Here is a 25,474-nt window from a genome sequence, read left to right on the forward strand (position 1 = left end):
TTTCCATTTCCTAACAAATGTGGCAATGTCATTCTTTCTGATGGAGGCATAGAATTCCATTGTGTATATATACCACATTTTCTCGATCCATTCATGTACTGAGGGGCATCTGGGTTGGTTCCGTATCTTAGCTATGGTAAATAATGTTGCAATAAACATAGCTGTGCTGGTAGATTTAGTGTGGTCTTGTTTGTGAACATTTGGGTAAATACCCAAAAGTGGGATTGCTAGGTCATAGGGGAGCTCTATGTGGAGTCTTTTGAGGAACCTCCATACTGCTTAGAGGCAACTTTTAATGCCTTTTGATTCTTTTGAGGGTCCAGCTTCATTCTTTTTAATGTGGAATTCCATTTGTTTCAGCAGTATTATTGAAGTGACTGTTCTGTTCTCATTGCATGCTTTGTATTCATGTAAAAAGTTGGCCGTGGATATATAGGTACTGTTTCATGAGCTAGCTGAATATAGTTGAATAGTGAAGGCTTCAATATTAGAAAACCTTAAGGCTGAGTTTTTTGCTTGCCCTGCTCTTCCCTCCCCCATCAACACACACACACACACACACACACACATACACACACACACACACACACACACACACACACACACATGAAAGAAAAAGTCAAACAGCAAGACAAGGTTGGTATACACTTGTAGTTCTTCTAGTTGAGCCATACTTCTGCTTCTTTCTGCTAAATAAAAAGTCTCATAGACTTTTCTGCCTGGACTGATTTTGATCAGATCTCAGTCTCCTGAGTAGCTAGGATTACAGATGTGAGCCAGTGGTGCCTGGCTAAGATATGGACCTCCTGAGGGGAATACTTCCTTATTGTGAAATCACTCTTTTCCCCATTGGCAAATAATATTTTGAGGGAAGGTATTGGAATCCTGGATTTCTGTTGTGGAGAATGGTGTTCAGAAGCCAGAAGCTGGGTACAGTAATACTACTCTTGGTTTGGTTGGCCCTAGTCCTTCTTAAAAGAGCTAGGGAGTATGTATGTATGTCTATACAGCTGTGTCTATTTTTCTGTATTAAGGTATTCATACTGATCAATGTAATACCAAATTTATTTGTTTATATTCTCCTATTACTGTCTTTTTTGACAGGAAAAATGTATTTTGGGTTTTTTTCAATATATTAACTTATTTCTCAATTTTACTGCATATATACAAGTCCCCTTTTCTGTCACCAACTCTTCTCCTATGTATCCTTCTTCAACCTCTTCGGATCTTCTAGGAATATCCCTCCCATGTGGATGCCTTCCTCAACATGTAGTATTAGGGTAGTTGAACTTATTACACATTAAAATCGCTTTGGTTCATTCAGAATACCATTTTTTTCCCTACCTGTCATCTTTTATGTCTTTTTGGTGGAGGGATAGTGGTGGTAGTACTGAAGACTGAGCTCAAACATTGTGATTGTTAGGCAGGAGCATTACCACATGAGCAACGGCACCTGCAACCCCTTTTCTTACTTATTTATATAATTTATGAGTTTTAATTTATGGCTTCAACTCGGCCTCCTTGCTCAAATTTTTTGCTCACAGCTGGCGTTTTACCACTGAGTCCTGTCTTCAGTTTTAGTTCTTTGCTGGTTAATTGGACATAACGGTTTGAAGATTTGTCTGGGTTGGTAACTTAGATCTTAGCCTACTTAGTAGCTAGACTTACAGGCATGAGCCACAGCACTCAGTACCCTAAGTTATTTTCAAGGTAGAATAAGGATTTATGCCTGGATGGGTCTGGGCTGTAATCAACCTACTTGTATTTACCTGTTACCTGGGGATGAGAGGCATATGCCAGTGTATTCAGCCATTTAGCTTTTCATACATATAGCTGGGATAACAAGCACTTGTCACTGTTTCTAGCCATTAGTTAAGGTGGAATCTTTCAAACTTATTTTTTGCCTGGTCTGTCTCAAACCACATCACCAAATCTCTACCTCCCCAGTAACTACGCTTACAGGTTTGAGCCACAATTTTTTTAAGATGTTGAAAAATTGATATATTCTGAATTCATTAAACTCAGTTCACATAGTCCCCAACCTTGTTGGCTGTATTTAAAACATTGGGGCTAGGGGCACGGCTCAAGTGGTAAGTACCTGCCTAGCAAATGTGAAGTCCTGAGTGCAAATGTCAGTATATATACCCATCCATCCACCCATGGATCCATACTGCATGGTCACTAGTCACTTTTCTTTATCAAGCCTAATCAGTGTGCTTACCTTAGCCTGTTAATGTCATGGAGCTTCTTCACAGCTCATTTGATTTTGGTATATACAATGAACACAAGTGGGTGGCTGCCTTCTGTTTTCATGATTTACTCATTGGTCAGGGGAACTTGATTGGCATGATGGTCAAGCTTGTTGCTTGTGAGGGTACTCTTGTGAGGATGTCTGAGATACTTTCAAATCTGTAGTGTACTAGGCTACTGCAACGTGAGTGTCATGTAGCTCTTTTGTGTGTGTATGGGTGGTGGCGGTGGTGGCAGTTTGTGTATGCCTTTGAGTACTGCCTTTCTGGCCTTTACAGCTTTTGCTTTGAGTTTAGTTTTGGAATTGTCAGGGGCTTTCTTCTGCTTTCTGTATCAGCTTTATGAAAATACATTTTCATTTTGAAACTTAATTTTTCAGTATTTTATTGTTATCAAGGAGTTGTACAGAGGGGTTTCAATTTCATGAGTCAGGTACAGTGCAGTTCTTCTTGGACAACGTTGCCCCTTCCTTTGCTCTCCCAAGTGAAACTTTTTTTAAGTCTTGGGAGGGTTATTCAAATCATGTTTTTATTAAGGTAATATATATTTTAGCATTGGTTTAACTTTTGACTGAATTGCAATTTTTTTTCATTGTGACATAACAAAATTTTGTCAGGACTTTTTTTGTTGTTGTTGGCTTCAGGGCTTGAACTCATAGTGCTGTCCTTGAGTTCTTTTGCCCAAGGCTAATGCTCTAGCACTTTGAGCCACAGTTTAGCTTCTGATTTTTAGGTGGTTAATTAGATAAGAGTCTCAGGGGGACTTTTTGTCTGGGCTGGCTTTAAACCATCATCAGATCTCAGCCTCCTGAATAAGTAGGATTACAGGTGTGAAACATTGGTGCCAGTTTGACACAACTTTTGCTGACAGGTTTCTTTTTTGTCGGTTGTGGGGCTTGAACTCTGTCTGGGCCTGGGCACTGCCCCTCAGCTCTTCAGCTCAAGGCTAGTGCTCTACCACTTGAGCTACAGCACCACTTCCTTGACACAACTTTTTTTTTTTTTTTTTTTTGGGTCCGGTTGTGAGGCCTGAACTCTGGGCCTGGGCACTGTCCCTCAGCTCTTCAGCTCAAGGCTAGTGCTCTATGTCTTGAGCCACAGTGTCACTTCCGGCTTTTTTCTTTCTGCTTATGTGGTGCTGAGGAATCGAACCCAGGGCCTCAGGCATGCAAGGCAATCGCTCTACCACTGAGCCAACTTCCCAGTCCCTTGGCACAACTTTTGTATAAACCAATCTAAAGTCCTTAGTTAGGGGTTTGGACAGCTTTTTTTGGGGGGGGTCTGGTTGTGGGGCCTGAACTCTGGGCCTGTGTGCTGTCCCTCAGCTCTTCAGCTCAAGGCCACTTCCAGCTTTTTTTTTTTTTCTGCTTATGTGGTGCTGAGGAATCGAACCCAGGACCTCATGCATGCAAGGCAAGCACTCTACCAATGAGCCACCTTCCCAGGCCTGGACAGCTTTTCTAATACCTTAGAAATTATACTGAATTTTTCTCTACTGTTGCTTCAGCTGGAAGCTGATTTTGGAGTTTATGTCAGAACTTCAAATTCTATTAGTTTTACATCTTAAATAGGTATCATTCTAAACTTCATTGATTAGAATGTATTTTGGTAAGCATTTTCAATGTTTGAAAATACCATTTCTCCTTAGCTTCCTTAACAAAACATATTTTTCTTGTTTTTACAATATTAGGTTTGAACTCAGGACCTCATGCTGTGAGGCAGGTACTCTTCTCCTGAGCCACATCTCTATCCTTACTTTTTATTTCTTGAGTAGGAGAAGAGAATAGAGAAATTTCTCAGATACATTGATTCTGTGACTTAATATTTTGGATTCAAGTCTGTTTTTAACTTTTCAACAAGAAATAGTCTCATATGGAAAGTAGTTGGTTGATAGTTTTCCAGATAGAGCATTTGTTCTAAATAACAGAAAATTAACCTACCTTAAGAATTTTATAAAGATTATTTGAATAGAAAGCACTTTCTCCAATAAAATATCAGGATGTGCTGCATGCCAAGTGGCTCATGCCTGTAATCCTAGCTACTTGGAGGCTGATATCTGAGGATCAGTGTTCAAAGCCAGCCCAGGCAAGCTAGCTTTGAGCAAAAAAGCTCTCAGGCACAGTGCCTAGGCCTGAGTTCAAGCCCATAGCTGGCAGTCGCATGTGCACGTGTGCATACACACATATTAGGATGGCAATGAAGGTTAGTATGGTTTTGCTTTAACTGTGAGAAATGACTTAATTCATGTAATTTTTCTTTATTAACAGAGCAAATCCGACTAAAGAATATCAGAAAAGTATATGGAAGATGTATGTGGTATCGCTTACGGTTATTGAAACCCCAGCCAAATATTATTCCTACAGTAAAGTAAGTGGTGAATTTAGCTAAGATATGTGTTTTTAGTGCTTACTTTTTGCTAGTTATCATACAAAGTAGGGGTTTAGTGGTGACAAATACATGTCTGTAAAGAAATTATAACCTGTGTAGAGGTAATACATGCTTATTACTAAGTTTAAGAACTGTATGAAAAGAGTAGTTTTTGAAGTCCAAAGTAGGAAAGAGAGCATCAAATTGTGAAGACCTTATGTACTGTGTGCTATGATTTGAGTTTTACATTAAAGACTGTAGAAGCATCTTAAAAAAAATATATATATATATATATATATATATATAGGACTTGTACATGGGATCTGGGCGCTGTCCCCGTGCGCTTTTGCTCAAAGCTAACTCTATGCCACTTTGAGCACAACTCCAGTTCTGGTTTTTCTGGTAGTTAATTGGAGTAAGAGTCTCTCAAGGACTTACCTGCCCAGGCTGGCTTGTAAACACTATGGTCAGATCTTAGCCTTTTGAGTAGCTAGGATTAGAGGTGTGAGCCACTGGTGCCTGGCTTTAAATTTTTTTTTTTTTTTTAGTCTGTTGTGGTGCTTGAACTCAAGGACTGGGTGCTGTCCCTAAGCTCTTTTGCTCAAGGCTAGCACTCTACCACTTGAGCCACAGTAGAGGGGTTACAATTACATAAGTTGGGTAAAGAGTACCCAACTCTCACTCAGTTTTCCCCTCACATTCACATCCACAAGTTGTATAGTTCATTTTCAACCTTGTGTACCAGCACTCCATTTGTTAGCCTTTGTCCCTCCATATCCTTGCTGCTTCCCTAAGACAGATAAAAAAACAAGACAAAAGGAAAAGAAAACAAAAATAGCAACAAAGAAGAAACTTTGCGTCCATTTCTTGGAATTCATTTCAGTAAATACTATTTTACATGATCAGGTGCACATTGGCATTGTACCTTTGTGTTCGTCACCTGAGTATCCTCCTTTGGTGTCATTGTATGTGGATGCTGAGAGTCCTTTATAATTTATCATGTCCCAGTGTATTTTAGATAAAATAGATATCTTACAGAAGTGACACAGTCACATTAGTATTTCATAATGATTGAAGTCATTGAGCACATACTGTATATCAAGTGCTTTATATAATATCTCATTTAAATTTCAAGGTAAATGTTTTGTGCTTTTTTTCAAATAGGCTAAAGTAGTGGATGAAACAGGTGCCAAGGCACCTTAATGATTTTGGCAGGCCCAGCTGCTTAAATAGATTACTGGCATGTTTAATTAGCACAGATCTATTTGATTCCATGAGGCTGTGAGATGTGCTTTACACCTCCTTTTACCTGGAATCATGAAACTACTGCAAAAAGTGAAGGAGTTGCTATTGTTGCAGGATTCCATCTTGTGAATTATCCATGTCTACCTAAAATTTTGTTTAAGTGACGATAATTTTCCATGTTGTCATGTTCCTCAGGACTTCTTTTTTTTTTTTTTTTTTTTGGTAGGTTTGACTTTGCTTAGGTATCCTACAAAAATAAGAAAAACCTTAGCTTTAGTGGTAAGCATTATTCAATAATGTGAAACTAAGACAAAGTTAGTCTTGATCACAGTAGATTTCTGTGCATTTCTTCTGTTCTTTGCTGTTCAGTCTCATTTAAAGTAAACATTTGTAGTGTAGCATATTACTTTCCATGTTTTAAAATTTTGTGTTATTTCTTTATTTTTGTGAGTCCTGGGGCTTATACTCAGGGCCTCTACACTGTTCCTGAGCCTCTATGTGCTCAAGGCTAGCACTCTACCGCTTATACCACAGCGCTACTTCTGGCTTTTTCTGTTTATGTGGTACTGAGGAATCGAATTCAGGGCTTCATGCATGCTAGACAAGCACTTTACGGCTAAGCCACATTCCCAGCCCAACATTAATTAATTAATTTATTTATTTTTATTATACTTAAGTAGTTGCATAAAAGGGTTTTAATTCAACATGTCAGTTTATGAGTATACTGTACCTTGGTCACTGTCACCTTTTTTCTTCATTCTCCCCATTTCTCCTATCCCCAAACTTTTCTGATTTTGTTAGATATTTTGAGAGCATCTGAACCTGAGTAATCAAGAAAAAAACTCCTCAAGTTCTTTCTAGTGGTTAGTAAACTGATGTATTTGAAGTACTGATTAAGAGCCATCTAAGTAGACACTAGTAACAGTGTAGGTAAGGTTATAAACTATGAAATCTTTTTGCTACATAAGCATACTCTCAAAATTAAGCAGATATTGTGTTTCTTTTCTGACAATATAGCTGTAACCAACTATGTAATTTTTGGAAGTTGCTTCCAAAATAACATTAAAAATATGCTTGAAAGAAAAATACAAGATGTCACAAGTATTTTCTGAAACTATACATTCAGGGACGAAGCTTATCTTCATTGAAGAACCAAATTCTGTTTTTGTGTTTTTTGGCTGGTCCTAAGTTTTGAACTTGGCCTGGGCACTGTCTCTGAGCCTCTTTGAGGCTAACCCACTACCACTTGAGCCACAGCACCACTTCCAGATTTTTCTGAGTGGTTTATTAGAGTCTCATGGACTTTTTTGCCTGGGCTGCCTTCAAACTGGGATCCTCAGATCTCAGCCTTCTAACTAGCTAGGATTATGTGTGAGCCTCTAATAAGAACCAAATTCTTAAAAACAAAACAAAACACAGTATGAAGTAATATGTTTTCTACTTTTGCTTTGGTGCTTAGGAAATTATAACATTTTTTGTTGGCTGTGGTAATTTTGATCCACATGGGAGAGTCTATCAAGAGACTCCTCCTGGGCTGGGAAGGTGGCTCAGTGGTAGAGCGCTTGCCTTGCATGCCTGAGGCCCTGGGTTTGATTCCTCAGCACCACATAAGCAAAAAGAAAAAAGCTGGAAGTGGCGCTGTGACTCAAGTGGTAGAGCATTAGCCTTGAGCTGAAGAGCTGAGGGACAGCGCCCAGGCCCAGAGTTCAGGCCCCATGACTGGACCCAAAAAAAAAAAAGAGACTCCTCCTTTTTCTACTGGCTCTGAGAATTAGCATTTAACATACAGCATAGCACATGAGGCATTTTGTTCCCTTTCCCATGCTTGCTCTGCTTTCTGCAGGTTTTCATTTTCACTTTTATCTTTTGAGGTTTTATAGTCTTTGAGATAGTAGACACAATAAAACATGGAATTATTTGTTTGGTAAGCATTATTGAATGGGTATAAGATGTGAGAATAATGTATTTCTCGAGTGTTAGCATTTTGAAGATACAAGGAAATGTTGGCTTTGAATTTAAAATTATTTCAAATTTATCCTCATTCATTTATACTTAGTATGCCAACTAAGTATCAGGTGTATTAGATGTTGGGTATACTGTGGCTAGACATGATAAGAGATTTTCTGCTCAGCCTTACCTCTTAAAGAAAGGTTCTACCATCTCTTTATGCTGCCACAGTAGAGATTAAGCTTTTACTTAGTACCCTTGGAGGATAACCTTATTCAGATCAGTGGTCCTTCTTGGTCCTCTCCCTATACCTATGGGCTTGGAGGGTAGGGAGAGTACTATAAAGATACAGAAGAGCTCCTAACTTTGGCCTAAGACAGAAATGCTTTCTTGAGTGAGATCTAAGCTGATAGTAATAGCTGAGATTTGGCTAATAGTTATTAATAACAGGCTATAGCTAATATACAAGTACCTTCTAAGTACTTAGCATACCACATTTTATTTAATTCTCAAATTTACCTTGAAAGTTGGAAACTGCTAGGTGCCAGTGGCTCCTGCCCATAATTCTACCTACTTAGGAGGCTGAGCTCTGACGATCATAGTTCAAAGCCAGTTCAGGGCTGGGAAGGTAGCTCAGTGATAGAGTGCTTGCCTTGCATGCATGAGGCCCTGGGTTCGATTTCCTCAGCACCACATTAAACAGAAAAGGCTGAAAGTAGTGCTGTGGCTCAAGTGGTAGAGCGCTAGCCTTGAGCTGAAGAGCTGAGGGACAGCACCCAGGCCCAGAGTTCAAGTCCCACAACTGACAAAAAACAACAACAAAAGCCAGCTTAGGCAAAAATGTCTATGAGACTCGTTTCTTCAGTTAACCAGCAAACAGCTAAAAATGGAACTGTGATTCAAGTGGGCAAAGCACCAGCCTTGAATGAAAAAGCTAAGAGAAAAAGTATTCTCATCCTGAGTTCAAGCCCTAATACTGGAAGGACCCCCCTCCCCCCTGCCCCCCAGCCCTTGCAAAAGAAAAAGTTAGAAACAGAAGTGTAAATGGTGTTTGCCAAGCTTTCTTTGTTAAGTGGTAAAGCTGGGAGGTTGAATTGAGGAAGTTTTGTTTTGTAAGTCTATGTTCTGAACTCTCTCTTCTTAGAGAACTAGGTAAGGAAGTAGAGGCATGGCTCAACAGGTAGAATGCCAAACTTGAGTAAAAAAACTGAGAGTATAAGGCCCTGAGTTCAAACCCCAGTAATTGGCTTAAATAAATAAATAACCAGGTAAAAGTGGGAAAGCTTTCCACATTGGCTTCCTGTCCTTTTTAGGCATAGATGGGCATCTGTAGTATGGAAAGCAGTTTGAAGTTATATGCTCTTAATTAATTTTATAATATTTAATTTGGCCAAATGGATAGAAATTTGTATCTGAGTGCTAGTTTTGTTTAAGCTTTTTTGCGATTAGTCAAAATTGAATAAGATCACGCCTGTAATCCTAGCTGCTTAGGAGGCTGAGATTCTGATGATTGTGGTTTGAAGCCAGCCTGGACTGAAAAGTCCCCATGAAATTCTTATTTAAAAAAAAAAAAAAAGAAGAACTAAAAAAATCTGGAAGTGGCACTGTAGCTCAAGTGGTGGAGCACTAGCCTTGAGCACAGAGACGCTGTGGACAATGCCCAGGCCATGAGTTCAAGCCCCAGGACCAGCAAAACAAAAACACACACACATAAAATAAAACAAACTGAGTAAGACCTGTCCCAACTACCCAAAGAACTTGAAATTGAAATGACTCAGAGAAGAGTCATTCATGGTTGTGCTTCTTTGTGGTTGTAACTATGATCTCCCATTAATGATCTCTCCCAAGATTAAGGAGTACTTCTTAGAGGATGAATTATTTGAGTTAGCTCTTGAAGGATGAATATAGAGTTTTGGGTAAGTAGTGATGAAACATTGGAATTTTTTGCAGACATGTCAAAAAAGCAATGTACAATGGTGGGAAAAGCTGTGGACATGGGGATTTTGTTTTATATGAAAAATTGGGGTACTAAAGGTAAGCAGGTAGATGAACTGGATCATTCCAAATAGCAGGGTTCATGCCAAGTAATAAAGGTTTTTCTTCCCAGTTTTAAAAACAAATCACTTCGATTTTGATTTGACCTTATGATTCATTTTATATTTTTGTTTTACAAATTTTGTTCATTGTAAGAAATTGTCACACAAGCAGTAAACAAATTAGTCATTCAATTTCATCACCTAAAGGTAGCCAGCAGTATGATTACAGCATGTATTTATTTCTGGTATACTTTTTTGGTTTAGAAATTGGATAATGTGGGCTGGGAAGGTGGCTCAGTGGTAGAGTACTTGCCTTGCATGCCTGAGGCCCTGGGTTTGATTCCTCAGCACCACATAAGAAAAAAGAAAAAAGCCGCGAGTGGCGCTGTGGCTCAAGTGGTAGAGCTCTAGCCTTGAGCTGAAGAGCTGAGGGACAGTGCCCAGGCCCCGAGTTCAGGCCCCATGACTGGACAAAAAAAAAAAAAAAGAAATTGGATAATGTTTTACATGGTATAAAAGTTGTTTTCTCAAATGCAGCAATGTAAGGCAGACTTTCAGAGTGAACTGTTGTAGTGGGTAGAAAGTATTTCATTGTGTGGTTGTTTCACTAACTTATTTGTCTAGTAATCTATTGATGGACATTTCAGATGTTTAGGATTTTTTTCCTATAATATATGTAACTACTCCTTTTATTGTACATTTAATTCTAGTTTATTTCCTACTAATTTTTTTTTTTTTTGGGGGTCTGGTCGTGGGGCTTGAACTCTGGGCCTGAGCGCTGTCCCTCAGCTCTTCAGCTCAAGGCTAGTGCTCTACCACTTAGCTACAGTGCCACTTCCAGTTTTCTGGTGGTTTATTGGAGATAAGAGTTTCACAGACTTTCCTGCTGGCTTTGAACTATGATCCTTAGATCTCAGCCTCCTGAGTAGCTAGGATTACAGGCATGTGCCACCAGCACCCGGCTGGGATGTATATTTTTTTTAAGACTTTATGTTTTGTTTTTCCCCTGGTCTTGGAGCTTGAATCTCAGAGCCTAGGTGCTGTCCCTGAGCCTATTTGCTTATGGCTAGTGCTCTACCACTTGAACCAGAGTGATCTACTTCCAGCGTTTAGAGTGGTTAATTCCTGCCCAGGCTGCATTACAACCTTGACCCTGAGATCTCAGCCTTTTTGAGTAGTTAGGATTATAGTTGTGAGCTACTGGCACCTAGTTCTTTTTTTTTTTTTTGGCCGGTCATGGGGCCTGAACTCTGGGTCTGGGCACTGTCCCTCAGCTCTTCAGCTCAAGGCTAGCGCTCTACCACTGGAGCCACAACAACACTTCCGGATTTTTCTGTTTATGTGGTGCTGAGGAATCGAACCCAGGGCCTCATGCTTGCAAGGCATGCAATCTACTGCTGAGCTACCTTCCCAGCGCTGGCACCTAGTTCTTTAACATTGTTTTTTTTTTTGGTCGGTTGTGGAGATTGAACTTGGGTGTTGGTGGCTACAGTTCTACTTCCAGTTTTCTAGTGGTTAATTGGAGATGAGTCTCGTGGACTTTCCTGCCTGGGCTGGCTTTGAACCGAGGTTCTCGCCTTCTGAGTAGCTAGAATCACAGGTGTGAGCCACCTGTACCTGGCTGGCACTCTTTAAGGCATTTAGTACTTTATTATCAGATATTCATCAGGTTCGAATATGGAAGAATTTTTTTCTTTAGATGGCAGTACCAGTTTTTTAAATATTATTACTAAATCTAACACATTAGAGGGAGAATAAATTCTGCCTCAAAATGTTAAATTCATTTTAAACAAATTCATATCTTTATGTTTTAACTACAAAATGTCTTATTATATGGCTTCATCATTGTTTATTAGTCCCTTACAAATAATTCTTTAATTTGTTACAAATGGACATTAGCTTGTTTCCAAATATTTCTATTTATTAATCTTTGCACAGATTGACCAATTATTTTTCTTAGTTTGAACAATTCTTTTTTTTTTTTTGTCAGTCGTGGGGCTTGAACTCTGGGCCTGGGCGCTGTCCCTCAGCTCTTCAGCTCAAGGCTAGCGCTCTACCACTTGAGCTACAGCGCCACTTCTGGTTTTCTGGTGGTTTATTGGAGATAGGAGTCTCACGGTCTCTCCTGCCCGGGCTGGCTTTGAGCCGCAATCCTCAGATCTCAGCCTCCTGAGTAGCTAGGATTACAGGCGTGAGCCACCAGCGCCCGGTGTCAATTCTTTTTTTTTTTTACATTAACTAGATTACTGAATATTTCTTATATATTTTAACCTATTTAATGAGTCCATTGTGACCTTCTGTACTTGAAATTATGCAAAGAGTAGCTGAGGAAATCTTACATGGGAGACACTGCATAGATTTTTAGACAATTCAGAGGTGAAAAAGACATTATCCTTGCTGTTTACAAGTTTTGCAAGTTAGCATGTATAGAAATTGAATCGGTATCATGATATAGAACTACTTTAGATTTTTTTATGCCTTGATTGTTCCACAAATTAGATTCTTAAATTCATATTTATTCATATTCATATGAATTCAAATTCATATGAATTCATATTTACTTCATTTATCTTTTTCCTAAACAGGAAAATAGTTCTGCTTGCAGGGTGGGCATTGTTCTTATTCCTTGCGTACAAAGTTTCCAAAACAGACCGAGAATATCAAGAATACAATCCTTATGAAGTATTAAATTTGGATCCTGTAAGTAATGTTTTTATACAGTGAACATTATTTTAGAGATCTTGTGAAAATTCTATAGGACCACATCTTAAAAAGAAATTGAGTCTTTACCTAAATAAGTCCAGCTTTGATCAGTTAAGTTTTTTTATTTGTTTGTTTTGGTTTGTCTGGGACCTGGGTTTGAACTGAGTTCCTGGGCTCTGTTTCTGAGCTTTTTTGCTCAAGGCTAGTACTCTACCACTTGAGCCATAACTCCACTTCTGGCTTTTTGGTGGTCAAGTCTCATGAACTTGCCTGCCCAGGATGTCTTTGAACTGTGATCTTCAGGATTCAGCCTTTTGAGTAGCAAGGGGTACAGTCATGAGCCACCAACATTCAATAATTAAAGTCTTTTTTATTAAAATAAAATATGTAGGTGAGTGTGGCAGTACATATCTATAATTCCAGCTACTTGAGAAGCAAAGCCAAGATCACAAGTTTAAGGCGAAAGGTAGTAAAGTTAGTGAGACTGGGTAAAATTGGTAAAACCTTATCTCAAAAGCAAATGGAAACATAAAGCCTGGAACATGGCTCTAGTCTTAGAGTACATATATGAGGCTGTGGGTGCGATCCTATTATACTGTAAAAAAGAAAAAGGTTATCTAATTTATTATCATTCTGAATATGTATTTTTTAAAGCTTCCAGCTTTTGATTGCCATACTATTAAGTAAGGATTGGTTTATAATTGCTGACATGTAAGAATATTTGAAAATGAGAAGGCAATAAACAAGTGTTTAAAAGACATGTATATCTATAAGATTGAACTTGATGAATGAGCTTCCATAGAACATTAGTCTTTTGGAATTATCATTAAAACATTAGAATGAAATTAATGGAAGAGAAATCACACCAGTGCTCAGTAAATAACTATATTGGACAAGATAAGGTTTTTTTTTGGGGGGGGGTTAAAAAATGTATGTGATGAAGTACATAGGATGGCAAGGCATTGATGGTTCACTCCTGTAATCCTAGCTACCCAAGAGACTGAGATCTGAGACTCTCCATTTAAAGCCAACTCAGACAGACAAATTTGTGGGACCCTTATTTCCAGTTAATCAGCAAAAAGGCAAAAGTTGAGCTGTGGCTTAAGTAGTAGAGCACAAGACTTGAGTGGAAAAAGTTAAGTGAGAGTTCAAGGCCTTGAGTTCAAGCCTCAATACCAGCACCCTGCCCTTAAAAAAGGAGGATAAAATATTTTCTTTTGTCAGTATACTAAGCAGTTTGTATTTCAAGTTCAAAATAGGATGAATTGTTTATTGACAACATTTTGCTTACTTTTATTTACACAAAGCTTTTCTTTTTTAGGGAGCAACTGTAGCAGAAATTAAAAAACAGTATCGCTTGCTGTCACTTAAATACCATCCAGACAAAGGAGGTGATGAAGTTATGTTTATGAGGATAGCAAAGGCTTATGCAGCGTGAGTACCATAGGTCCAAGGGTACATTGTAAAGAAGGGGTAGTTTTCTGTTTTTAATAAGCAAGGAAATTGTGTGTCATATAATTTGATTAAATGTTGATGTCATATTTTCAGTATTTTTTGGATTGGCATGCATTAATTATACAAATATTTCATGGTTCTGCTTTGATACATGCAAATAAAATTCTTTAACCATATTCTCATTGACCAGGATGTTCACAGTGGTGTAGAAAGATGGCAAAGTTATATTAACTTTTAGGAATAATATACAGAAATACTCATAAGTAAAAAAATTACTTTTTAAACTGAGTTTTTAAAAAGGGCTGAAACAGGTATGGTGGTACATGCCATTAATCTCATTACCTGGTAGGCTGAGGGTGAGTTCAAAGCCAACAGGAGATAAATTGGAAGAGTCTTATCTCAATAGAAAAAAAAAAAGAATTGGTGATTCCTTCTGGTTGATTGGTGCCTGCCACAGCAGTTATATTAATCAGTTTAATGGATGAGCTAGTGTCCTCATCAAGTATGCATGTACAGGTTGTAAAATCAATAACTGTAGTTTGTAAAATCTGAACATATAGAGAGCAAAGAAGTTTCTTGCCACCATCATCAAAAAGGCAGAAGAGACAAATAATTATTTTGAGGGAAGAGTCTATTAGAAGACAATATTGAGAAGAACACAGCTAAAGTTTTATGTATGGTAGATAACTGTACAGGGAAATCAGTGTAAAATATTTTGAGGAATATCCCCCAGCAGAAAACAAATTGGCACCACTATTAATCTGAAACCAAATGCTTTCATTGGCTTTTCTAGTTTACTATGGCCTTGGGTCAAATAGTATAAGTGAAGTTATAGTTAAATAAAAAACCACAGATTTCAAAGCAGTTGTTTTAAAAAATTTGATGAGCTTAAAATTGTTTTCAAATGATTAACTTTTTTGTTGTTGTTGGTTCTGGAACTTGAACTCAGGGCCTGGGGCACTGTTCCTGAGCTTTTTCTCTCAAGGCCAGCACTCTACTACTTTGAGCCACAGCGCTATTTCTGTTTTTATGGTAGTTATTTGGAGATCAGTATTTAACAGATTTTCCTGCGCATGCTGGCTTCAACCTGTGATCCTTAGATATCAGCCTCCTGAATTGCTGGGAGCCATTGGTACCTGGCTAATTAATAAGTGTACTTTTTGCTATTTTATAAAAATTTCTTCATTGCCACTTTCAATTGGAGCTTTGTAGAGTTAAAACTTCATTGCTGCTTAAGTTCTTGGAAAAAGAAATGTGGTTACAAGTAGGATTATTCATGAGTGGAATTTTTACCAGTTGGTCTACAAGAATATCTTTCTTGTTAGGCATGTGATTGATGCACCTCTGTTATCTGAGCACTTAGGAGGCATAGGCTGGAGGATTACCAGTTTGAGGCTAGCCTAGGCTACCATACAAAGATTCTGTTTCAAAAAGAAAACAGAAAAAAAGAAAGAGAATGCTGGAATGCTGTCTTTGATAGTGGTCATTTTTTTTAAAATGGATTTTCCTTGTCTTCCTTACCTGCATTGCAAGGTTTTTTAAGAAATTGGAATTTTCTTTTTTCCTTTATTTTTTTTATTTATTTATTTTATTTATTTTTGTCAGTCGTGGGGCTTGAACTCTGGGCCTGAGGTGCTGTCCCTGAGCTCTTAGGCTCAAGGCAAGCACTCTACCACAGCGCTATTTCCTGCTTTCTGGTGGTTTATCGGAGGAGATAAGACTTTTTCTGCCTGGGCTGGCTTTGAATCGTGATCCTCAGTTTTCAGCCTCCTGAGTAGCTAGGATTACAGGCATGAGTCATCGATGCCTGGCTGAAAATTTCTTTTAGTGCTTTTAATATCTGCATTGCAATCTGGAAAAATTTCTTTTCTTTTCCTCCTCTTCCTCCTCCCCTCCCCCTCCCCCATCCTCCTCCCTCTTCCTCTTCCTCCTCCCTCCTCCTCCTTTCTCCTTCCTCTTCCTCCTCCCTCTTCTTTCTTTTCCTCCTCCCTCCTCCTTCCTCCTCTTCCCTCCTCCTCCTTCCTCCTCCTTCCTTCCTCCTTCCTCTTCCCCTCCCCCCCCATTTTTAATGTTAGTACTACGGCATGAACTCAGGCCTGGGAGGTATCCATAACTTTTTTTGCTCAAGGCTGGTGTTCTACAACTTGAGCCACAGTTCCATTTCCAGCTTTTTGGTGGTTAATTGAAAATAAGAGTCTCAGGACTTTCCTGTACAGGTTGGCTTCAAAAGGCAAGTCTTGATCTCAGCCTCCTGAGTAGTTAGGATAACAGGCTTGAGTCACTATTGGCCCAGTTGAAAATACCGTTTGATTCTGCCTGAAGCCATTGTGCAAGTTGTGGATAATATTGTATTTAGGTGTTTAAAATTTTTTGTTGCTTTTTATCTTGCCTGTCCTGGCAAATTTTTGTTTCAGAGTGTTCCTAGGTCTTCTGGTACTTAGCTTAGGAAAAACATCTGATCTTACATAATACATGTGACCTTTGCCACAGCAGTAGTTTTCCAAGATGGTGTTCATTTGTTTTTTTTTTTTAGTGTGAAGTATAAATCTACTCACTGAAGACATTTTGAGAAATAGAATATAAAAGGAAAAGTAAAATTTCTTAATCTTTCTTACCATATCAGAAAATTTGATGGCTTTTAAAATTTACTAGCTGAACTTGAAAACTCAAGGGTCAGTCAGCAATTTTTTTTTTTTTGTCGGTCGTGGGGCTTGAACTCTGGGCCTGGGCGCTGTCCCTCAGCTCTTCAGCTCAAGGCTAGCGCTCTAGCCTCAGCACCACTTCCGGCTTTTTTCTTTTTGCTTATGTGGTACTGAGGAATCGAACCCAGGGCCTCGAGCATGCAAGGCAAGCGCTCTACCACTGAGCCACCTTCCCAGCCCCAGCAATTTTTTATCAAAGTTCAGGATATATATCTTGTGCTACTCCTCTGTATTCCCCTCAGAATTTATGAGAGACTTAATTCTTGACTCTTTGATTTATATCTTCTAAGATTTGTTTATTTTGTTGATTTGGTTTGTTTCTAAGATTATTATTTTTCAGATGTGGCTTTCTAATTTTGCTAAGTTGATGTTTTCCTGCCAGTTTAACAGATGAAGAGTCCCGGAAAAATTGGGAAGAATTTGGAAATCCAGATGGGCCACAAGGTGTGGTAAATGATGATTATAAGATATTGGTAATATTGTACATATTATGAAAATGTTAACTATATTAGAAGGAATATTTTGACTTTCTTAGTTTATGGATGGGAAAATTTCAATCAGGAATTATACAGAGCTGGAGCTCCTGTATAATTTTTTCTTAATTTCCTTCCTGAAGACTGGTTTGAAATATAAAACAGATTGATTTAGAGAGAAGAATACTTACTATCATCATTAATCCTTGCCAGGTAGGAGGTAAAAATTAGGTATATCTATATTGCTTTACTGACAATAATTTATATTTTCTAGAAAGAAATTTGTATACTTAGTTTTTTTTCTTTCTTTGGAAATGGGAAATTTCAGGTACTTTTATTCCTTCATTTAATAGGGATCCACATAATATGATATTAAGGTTTTTTGGGAAAGGGTGAAAAAGCAGAATTTTGAGATATAAATAAAACTAGAAATAGAGACTCTTTGGAAACTATGATATTCTTTCTATTTTAGCTACAAGTTTTGGAATTGCCTTGCCAGCCTGGATAGTTGACCAAAAAAATTCAATTTTGGTGAGTGCATTTAAATGAGACACATTGTAATATGTTTGACATAATTTTTGTTATGTAGTTTGTCTCTTAGTTTAACAAAGAAAGTACTAGAATGCAATCATAATATCCATTGCATATTGTACGAAACCAGGAAAATTGAGAGGACAGGTGGTTTGGGAGGGATGGGGGAGAATGGCAAAAGGGGTGATACTGATCAAGATGCATTTTGTACTCATAAATTGTCATGTTGAATCATAACCCCTTTTGTATAACTACTTAAAGATAATAAAATATAATTTAAAATTAAAAATAAAAACAAGCCAGCCCAGGCAGGAAAGTCTGTGAAACTCTTATCTCCAATAAACCACCAGAAAACTGGGAGTGGTGCTTTGGCCCAAGTGGTAGTGTGCTCTCCTTGAGCTGAAGAGTGCAGGGACAGCACCCAAGCCCAGAGTTCAAGCCCCACGACCGACAAAAAAAAACAAAAACAAGTGCTTTCAAATAAAAAAAAAACAAAGTACTAGTTTACTGTTTTAAAATAACTATGTTGTGAAAGTTGTTTTTACATAATTGGTAAACAAAAATAATTTTTTTTAATTTTATTTTTTTGCCAGTCCTGGGCTTGAACTCTGAAGTAGCCAGTGCATTATCTCTGAGCTTCTTAGGCTCAAGGCTAACACTCTATCATTTGAGCCACAGAGCCACTTCCAGCATTTTCTGAGTAGTTTATTGGAGATAAGAGTCTACCAGACTTTTTTGCCTGGGCTGGCTTCGAACTTCGATCCTCAGATCTCAGCCTTCTGAGTAGCTACAATTACAGGTGTGAGCCCCCAGTGCCCTGCTAAGTTTCATTTTTCTTGTTTACTTTTTGAAGTCTTTCTAGATCAGGCCCTACTATTGTTTGGTTTAGGGAAGTACTGGTTTTACCTTAACTTACTGTTCAGGAATAGATGATTCCTAACTTGAAATTTCTTTAGTATAATTGTCTAGGAACTATTTTTGAAGTAGAAGCAAAATCCACACAGTCTGTTGTACTTTTTCATTGAAAAAAGCTATTATATGACAATAAAATTGGTCATCTTCAAGTGTTGGTGCATTTATCATTCTTAGGGTTACTCTGTGGGCATAATGAAGAAGGGATAGATAGCTAATAGTTTTAGGATCAAGCAGTAGGAAAGAAAAAAATCAGTAGCTAAAAATTACTAGCAAAAATTTAATGAGATTGCATCTTGATATTTAGGCAAAGGAGCCAGTTTGTCCAAGAGCATCTTACCTGATTTATTTTCAGGGCACTGTTTTCAAGGTGTGGATATAGGAAGCACTTGACTGGAATGGGGGCCATAATTCATGAAACTGTTTTGTTGTTAATTGTCTCAGTAAGTAGAAAATTGAAAGGTGACTTCTTATAATGGATAAAAGTATACGTCCTAGACTTCATCTCTAGGAGTATTATTACCAGCATGCACAAACTATGTAACCTATTGAGGTATCTTATTCACAAAAGAAAGACTATAATGGTACCTTTCTATATAAAGTTTGATAATAAGGTGTAAGTAAAATAATACATTTGAAGTACTTTTAATATTACTTCCCCTTTGTAAAGCTTGAAAATAAGTACGAATGCTATAATTTAATGAAGACCATAACATTTTTGTCTTTCAATTCTAGGTTTTACTTGTGTATGGATTGGCATTTATGGTTATCCTTCCAGTTGTTGTGGTAATGTCTAATTTTTTATTTATTAATTTTGTTTGGGAGGGTTAAGACATGTTTTGGGATTCCCTATAAGATTTCAATTTCGCCAGTGGCTCATGCCTGTAATCCTAGCTACTCAGGAAGCTGAGATTTGAGGATCATGGTTCAAAGCCAGCCCGGGCAAGGAAAGTCTGTGAGACTCTTTATCTCCACTAAACCAGTAGAAAACTGGAAGTGGTGCTATCGCCAGGCAATCCATTGATTTTTTTTTTTTTTTTGCCGGTCATGGGGCCTGAACTCTGGGCCTGGGCGCTGTCCCTCAGTTCTTCAGCTCAAGGCTAGCGCTCTACCACTGGAGCCACAGCGCCACTTCTGGATTTTTCTGTTTATGTGGTGCTGAGGAATCGAACCCAGGGCCTCATGCTTGCAAGGCAAACACTCTACCGCTGAGCTACCTTCCCAGCCCCATCCATTGATCTTTGAATTTAAGAGACTCCTAGTCAACTGTACTTAAAGATTTTCTAAAAATGATAACATTTAAATATCTAAACGGCATAATCGGTTCAATCTAAAATTTGCACAAAACTAAGATAATTTAGATAAATTTGGATTTAAAATGGAAGTCTTCTCATTATCTTGTACTCCTTTTCTCTCATGGATAACCACTGCTACCTTGGTTCTTTATTGTAATTTTTTTCTAGGTATTTATATATATATATAGATAGATAGATAGATAGATAGATACATACATACATACTCTAAAACTTTTGTATGATTCTTTATGTTGTAATTTTTTAAATTAACATATTAGAAGCACAACATTTACAGCAGCCTCAGTTTTCAAAACAGCTGCATACTGTTATAGTGTGCAGCTATCATATAGTTTGTGATTTTAATCACTTGTTACTTTTGTGACGTGTATACTTTCTGATGATTGAGTATCTGGGTCCTGTAGGGAGGATAGTAATGAGTCTGTCTTAATTTTTTCATAGGATTGTTTTGTAAGGCGCAATCCCTAAGTGTCTCTTCATATTTATATAAAATAATATACATATTGAAATGAACTCCAAGATATGAAACAAAATTTTGTTGTTGTTGTTAGTTTTGAAGGGCATAGAACTCAAGGAAAAAAGGTGAAAAGTGCAGCAGTGGAACTCACTGGACATGGATGAAAGTGAACTATACATAGGTGGGAATGGGAGGAAGGGACTGGGAGAGAGTGAGGAAACAGAAGACACTGTATGAAAGGAAATGTACTCACTCCCTGATTCACATAATTGTAATCCCTCTGTATATCACCTCTAGAGTAACAATCAAAGAAAAAGATTTGTTTTGTGAGATAGTTATATGAAAATATTATAGTAATTGTAAAATCACTCTTATATTTATCACATATTTATCAGTGACATGATACATTTTAGCAACCAGCTAATTTTTTAAAAATAATTTTACTCCTATTTATTTATTTTTGCCAGTCCTGTGGCTTGAACTCAGGGTCTGGGCATTGTCCCTGAGCTTTTGCTCAAGGATAGCACTCTACCACTTGAGCCACAGTGCCACTTCTGGCTTTTTCTGTGTATGTGGTGCTGAAGAATCTAACCCAGGGCTTCATGCATGCTAGGCAAGCACTCTACCACTAAGCCACATTCCCAGCCCCTTTACCTCCTATTTTATCTTTAAATAGTTTTAACTTGAAGCCTAGAACTATTTAATCATAGATATGTAGTAACTTGTTGGTGTTTAGGCTTTAGGCAGTATACTTGTTTGAAATATATAACAGTCATTTGTTTATTTTTATTTATTTATTTTTGGGTCTGGTTGTGGGGCCGGAACTCTGGGCCTGGGCGCTGTCTCTCAGCTCTTCAGCTCAAGGCTAGCACTCTACCACTTGAGCCACAGCACCACTTCCGGCTTTTTTTTTTTCTTATGTGATGCTGAGGAATCGAACCCAGGGCCTCGAGCATGCAAGGCAAGTGCTCTACCACTGAGCCACCTTCCCAGCCCCAACAGTCATTTGTTTAAAGCTTGTACTTTTATTGTTTTATAAATATTTTGAAAGTTTGACCTAAGTATGTTCTGCATCAAACTTAGTATTTATGCGTTACTACTTGTTAAATTTTGTGTTTTAGGGCTCTTGGTGGTATCGTTCAATACGCTATAGTGGAGATCAGATTCTAATACGGACGACACAGATTTATACATACTTTGTTTATAAAACCCGAAATATGGATATGAAACGTAAGTAAACTTAAGTAACTTTGGTATTATTATCTGAGTCATTTATGTGTGATTGATATATTTTTAACTCCATAGTGGAGAGATTCCATTTTGTAGTTTTATAGATAATCAGTTATATAGCTAAAACTAGAGGGAGATGTTAACACCTGTTATCATTTTTCTTGATTTCCATTTCCATTATTACCATTTATTCAGTTATGTGTCTTGTCAGAAATCTAGAAATGCTTACGTGCAAATTTTATAATATTATCAGGTAACATTTCTTATTTGTACTATGATTGGTACAACAAAATGTACTATCTACGCATTTATCTCATTTAATTTATACTAAGCATATCTTATTCATGAGTCAACCTGAGTGCAGAAAAGTTATCCTGCCCAACGATACACAGTATACAACAGAGGTTAGGTAATACTATGTCCATTTTAAAAAGTGAGATATTTCTTCTTTTATGAAAGAAATTAGTATTTGTCTGTAGTGGAGTTCAGATAACTTTTAGCATTGTATCTGATTAAAAAAAAGTTTCTCACTCTAAGATTAAGGAAATATCTCAGGAAGAGAAATAGGTAAGAAGATTTATTTACTTTTATATTCCTTTTGTTTCCATAGGTCTTATTATGGTTTTAGCTGGTGCTTCTGAATTTGATCCTCAGTATAATAAAGATGCCACAAGCAGACCAACAGATAATATTCTTATACCACAGGTTAGGCTAATCTCCCAACTCCTTGATGAGTGGTTAGTTACTACTAAAATGAATCCTTTTTTAAGTATATAGTTTTGACTAATTATTTTATTTACTTTAGCTAATCAGAGAAATTGGCAGCATTAACTTAAAGAAGAATGAGCCTCCACTTACCTGCCCATATAGCCTGAAAGCCAGAGTTCTTTTACTTTGTCATCTTGCTAGAATGAAAATTCCTGAGACCCTTGAAGAAGGTACTTGTGATTCTAATATGTACATAATTTTAGTGGAACCAAAGCAACAGTTTATAATTTGACCTTGTGATACACAGCTTTATTGGTGTTCCTTTGTGCTCAATCAGATAATTAATTGTTCAAAGGGATTTAAAACTACAAACAAAAAAACTAAGGTCAGGCACCAGTGGCTCATGACTAATCATAGTTACTCAGGAGGCTGAGATCTTAGGATCATGGTCCAAAGCCAGCCTTAGCAATAAAGTCTGTGAGACTCATTTTTCCAATTAACCATAAAAAAAAGTTGGAAGTGGAGTTGTGGTTCAAGTGGTAGAGCTTTGAGCAGAAAAGCTCAAGGACAGAAAAGCTTAGTCTCTGAGTTCAAACCCCAGCACTAGTGTGTGTGTGCATGTGCATGTGTGCACGTGCATACCCACACCCACAAAACTCCAAAAATTCTACATATTTCATAATTACTTTACAAAATAATTTGATGGTCTAAGTCAGTTGTTTTGGCAAATGATGAAAATATGAGAAATGTTTAATTATAGATTATAGAATTAGCTCCTAATGGGCTGGGAAGGTAGGTCAGTGGTAGAGTGCTTGCCTTGCATGCATGAGGCCCTGGGTTCGATTCCTCAGCACCACAGAAGCAGAAAAAGCCAGAAGTGGCGTTGTGGCTCAAGTGGTAGAGTGCTAGCCTTGAGCTGAAGAGCTGAGGGACAGCGCCCAGGCCCAGAGTTCAGGCCCTACAATTCCCCCTTCCCCCAACCAAAAAAAATGCCTCCAGCCAAGAATTGTTCCTAATGACATTTATAAAAGAACTTATAAGCTTTTTAGAGGGCTATAAATGGATTTCATAGCAAATGTGTCTGTTAACCACACCCCTCCTTCCATCAGCCCTTTTAGCTAGTGGTTATATCTATTGGATATTTATTTAAAGCTTCATAATTACTGAAACCATCTCTCTTTAAAATAGAAACAGTTGATTGAAACAACAGTGTTTTCAGGGATGTCATAATTGGAGTGCCCTCTCTTTCACTTGTATTATTTCAGTTGAAGCTTTAAAAGAAGTTTGTTACCCTAGAAAACAGGTGTTTGTTTTTTTTTTTTTTCCTGAATGAAATCATCTTAACCTTTGATGCACCTGCTAATTGGTAATAGGAAGGATGCTTTTTGTTGTTGATAGTGGTGGTGGTGGTCTTGGGGTTTGAACTCTGGGCACTGTCCCTGAGCTCTTTAGCTTACAGCGTGTACTCTACCACATGAACCATAGCACCACTTTCAGTTTTCTGGTGATTCATTGGAGATAATAGTCTCACAGACTTTCCTGCCTGGGTTGGCTTTAAACTTCGATCCTCAGATTTTAGTCTTCTGAGAAGCTAAGATTACAGGCATGAGCCACTGGTGCCTGGCAGAAGGATGCTTTTGGTGGAATGAAGGAACATTGTTAAGTCATTGTCACAGGAGTTCCTTTAAAATATTAATTAGTAATTCTGTTGCTAATTGCTATTTTCATTTTCCCCATAATTTTTATCATTATTACTATTTTCAAATAGTCATTTTTAAAAAGTTGAGTTCTAGACCCAATGGATAGTTACCATGGGTTTTTGTTTTTTGTGGTACTGGGGATTGAATTTCAGAACTCACACATGCTAGGTGAGTGCTCCACCACTCAGCTATGTCTTTTTTTTTGGTCGGTCATGGGGCTTGAACTCTGGGCTTGGGCGCTGTCCCTGCATTCTTCAGCTCAAGGTGAGCACTCTGAGCACTCTACCGTTTGAGCCACAGTGCCACTTCCTGTTTTCTAGTAGTTTATTGGAGATAAGAATCTCATGGGCTTTCCTGCCTGGGCTGGCTTTGAACCTTGATCCTCAGATCTCAGCCTCCTGAGTATCTAGGATTATAGGTGTGAACCATCAGTGTCGGGCTTTCAGCTATGTCTTTAGGCCAGTAGTATATGCAGTATAAATCTGTCTGTGTTGCCTTCGTCCTCATCTCTTTCTGTAGTTGATACATATTCTTTTGAAGTCTTTGTGCTTATTCATAATTAAACCTATAGGAACTAAGTGCCCAAGAAGAAAACTCTTAGTTTTTAATATATTATGATAAAATAAAATTTATGATTAGGGATGTTTTGACCTGCTCCGTTTCCAACCTGGGCCGGTTCACCCCTCCTTAGGCAACCTGGTGTTCCCCAGCTCCGGGAGGTCACCATATTGATGCCAAACTTAGTGCAGACACCCGATCAGCATAGTGCACTGCATCCCAGAACTCCTGGACTCAAGCGATCCTCCAGGCTCAGCCTTCCGAGTAGCTGGGATTACAGGCGCACGCCACCATGCCCGGCTGATTAGGGATGTTTTAAAGAAAATAGCGAGTTGACTTACTGAGCTTTAACATTGTAATACTAAAAATTTGCCCTTGCTACATTTGAGAGTGAAGGTTTCTAATTTTTGACAGTATTTGAAGAGGAACTTCCCTTTAATCCCCCATGTTCTGAGGCCATATGAAATATATGTAAGACAAATTTAGTACTAGCCTTACGTTTTGAGTGCTAAAGATATTTTAATAATAAAATTAGAATGATTTGTCTTGGGTTTTTGATTGTTTTTGCAGATCAGCAGTTTATGCTGAAAAAATGCCCTGCACTACTTCAAGAAATGGTTAATGTAATCTGCCAACTAATAATAATGGCCCGGAGCCGTGAAGGTGAGGAGGAAAAATGTAATTAATTATATTTTACTTTTTCTTGCAATCACATGTAGATTATACTTGATAGCTTTAGGATTTATCAGTGCTTATTATAATTCTACCAGTTCAATCAGTTTTTTTAGATTTGCTCATGCTTTTTCTTACCACTTTATTGTTTACTTTGCAACAATTTAAAATTTCTTTTTCCTTCTGGATATTTTTGGAGCTGGTTAATTGTGTGTG

The 25,474-nt window shown here is 37.9% G+C and overlaps 1 protein-coding gene across 1 annotated transcript in view; it reads left to right on the forward strand.

Annotated features, from left to right (window-relative positions):
- Sec63 (SEC63 homolog (S. cerevisiae)) overlaps window positions 1–25,474 on the forward strand; it is a 74,391-nt gene that overhangs the window by 17,419 nt on the left and 31,498 nt on the right. Inside the window, exons 2-12 of the mRNA XM_013022372.1 lie at window positions 2,227–2,374; window positions 4,517–4,616; window positions 12,430–12,544; window positions 13,869–13,981; window positions 17,087–17,148; window positions 17,650–17,708; window positions 19,356–19,406; window positions 21,512–21,620; window positions 22,231–22,325; window positions 22,426–22,558; window positions 25,157–25,249. Of these exons, the coding sequence (XP_012877826.1) occupies window positions 2,227–2,374; window positions 4,517–4,616; window positions 12,430–12,544; window positions 13,869–13,981; window positions 17,087–17,148; window positions 17,650–17,708; window positions 19,356–19,406; window positions 21,512–21,620; window positions 22,231–22,325; window positions 22,426–22,558; window positions 25,157–25,249 (1,078 nt within the window). The remainder of the gene's footprint in view (window positions 1–2,226; window positions 2,375–4,516; window positions 4,617–12,429; window positions 12,545–13,868; window positions 13,982–17,086; window positions 17,149–17,649; window positions 17,709–19,355; window positions 19,407–21,511; window positions 21,621–22,230; window positions 22,326–22,425; window positions 22,559–25,156; window positions 25,250–25,474) is intronic.

The sequence above is a fragment of the Dipodomys ordii genome, unplaced genomic scaffold, assembly GCF_000151885.1.
Source record: "Dipodomys ordii isolate 6190 unplaced genomic scaffold, Dord_2.0 Scaffold62, whole genome shotgun sequence".
NCBI lineage: Eukaryota > Metazoa > Chordata > Mammalia > Rodentia > Heteromyidae > Dipodomys > Dipodomys ordii.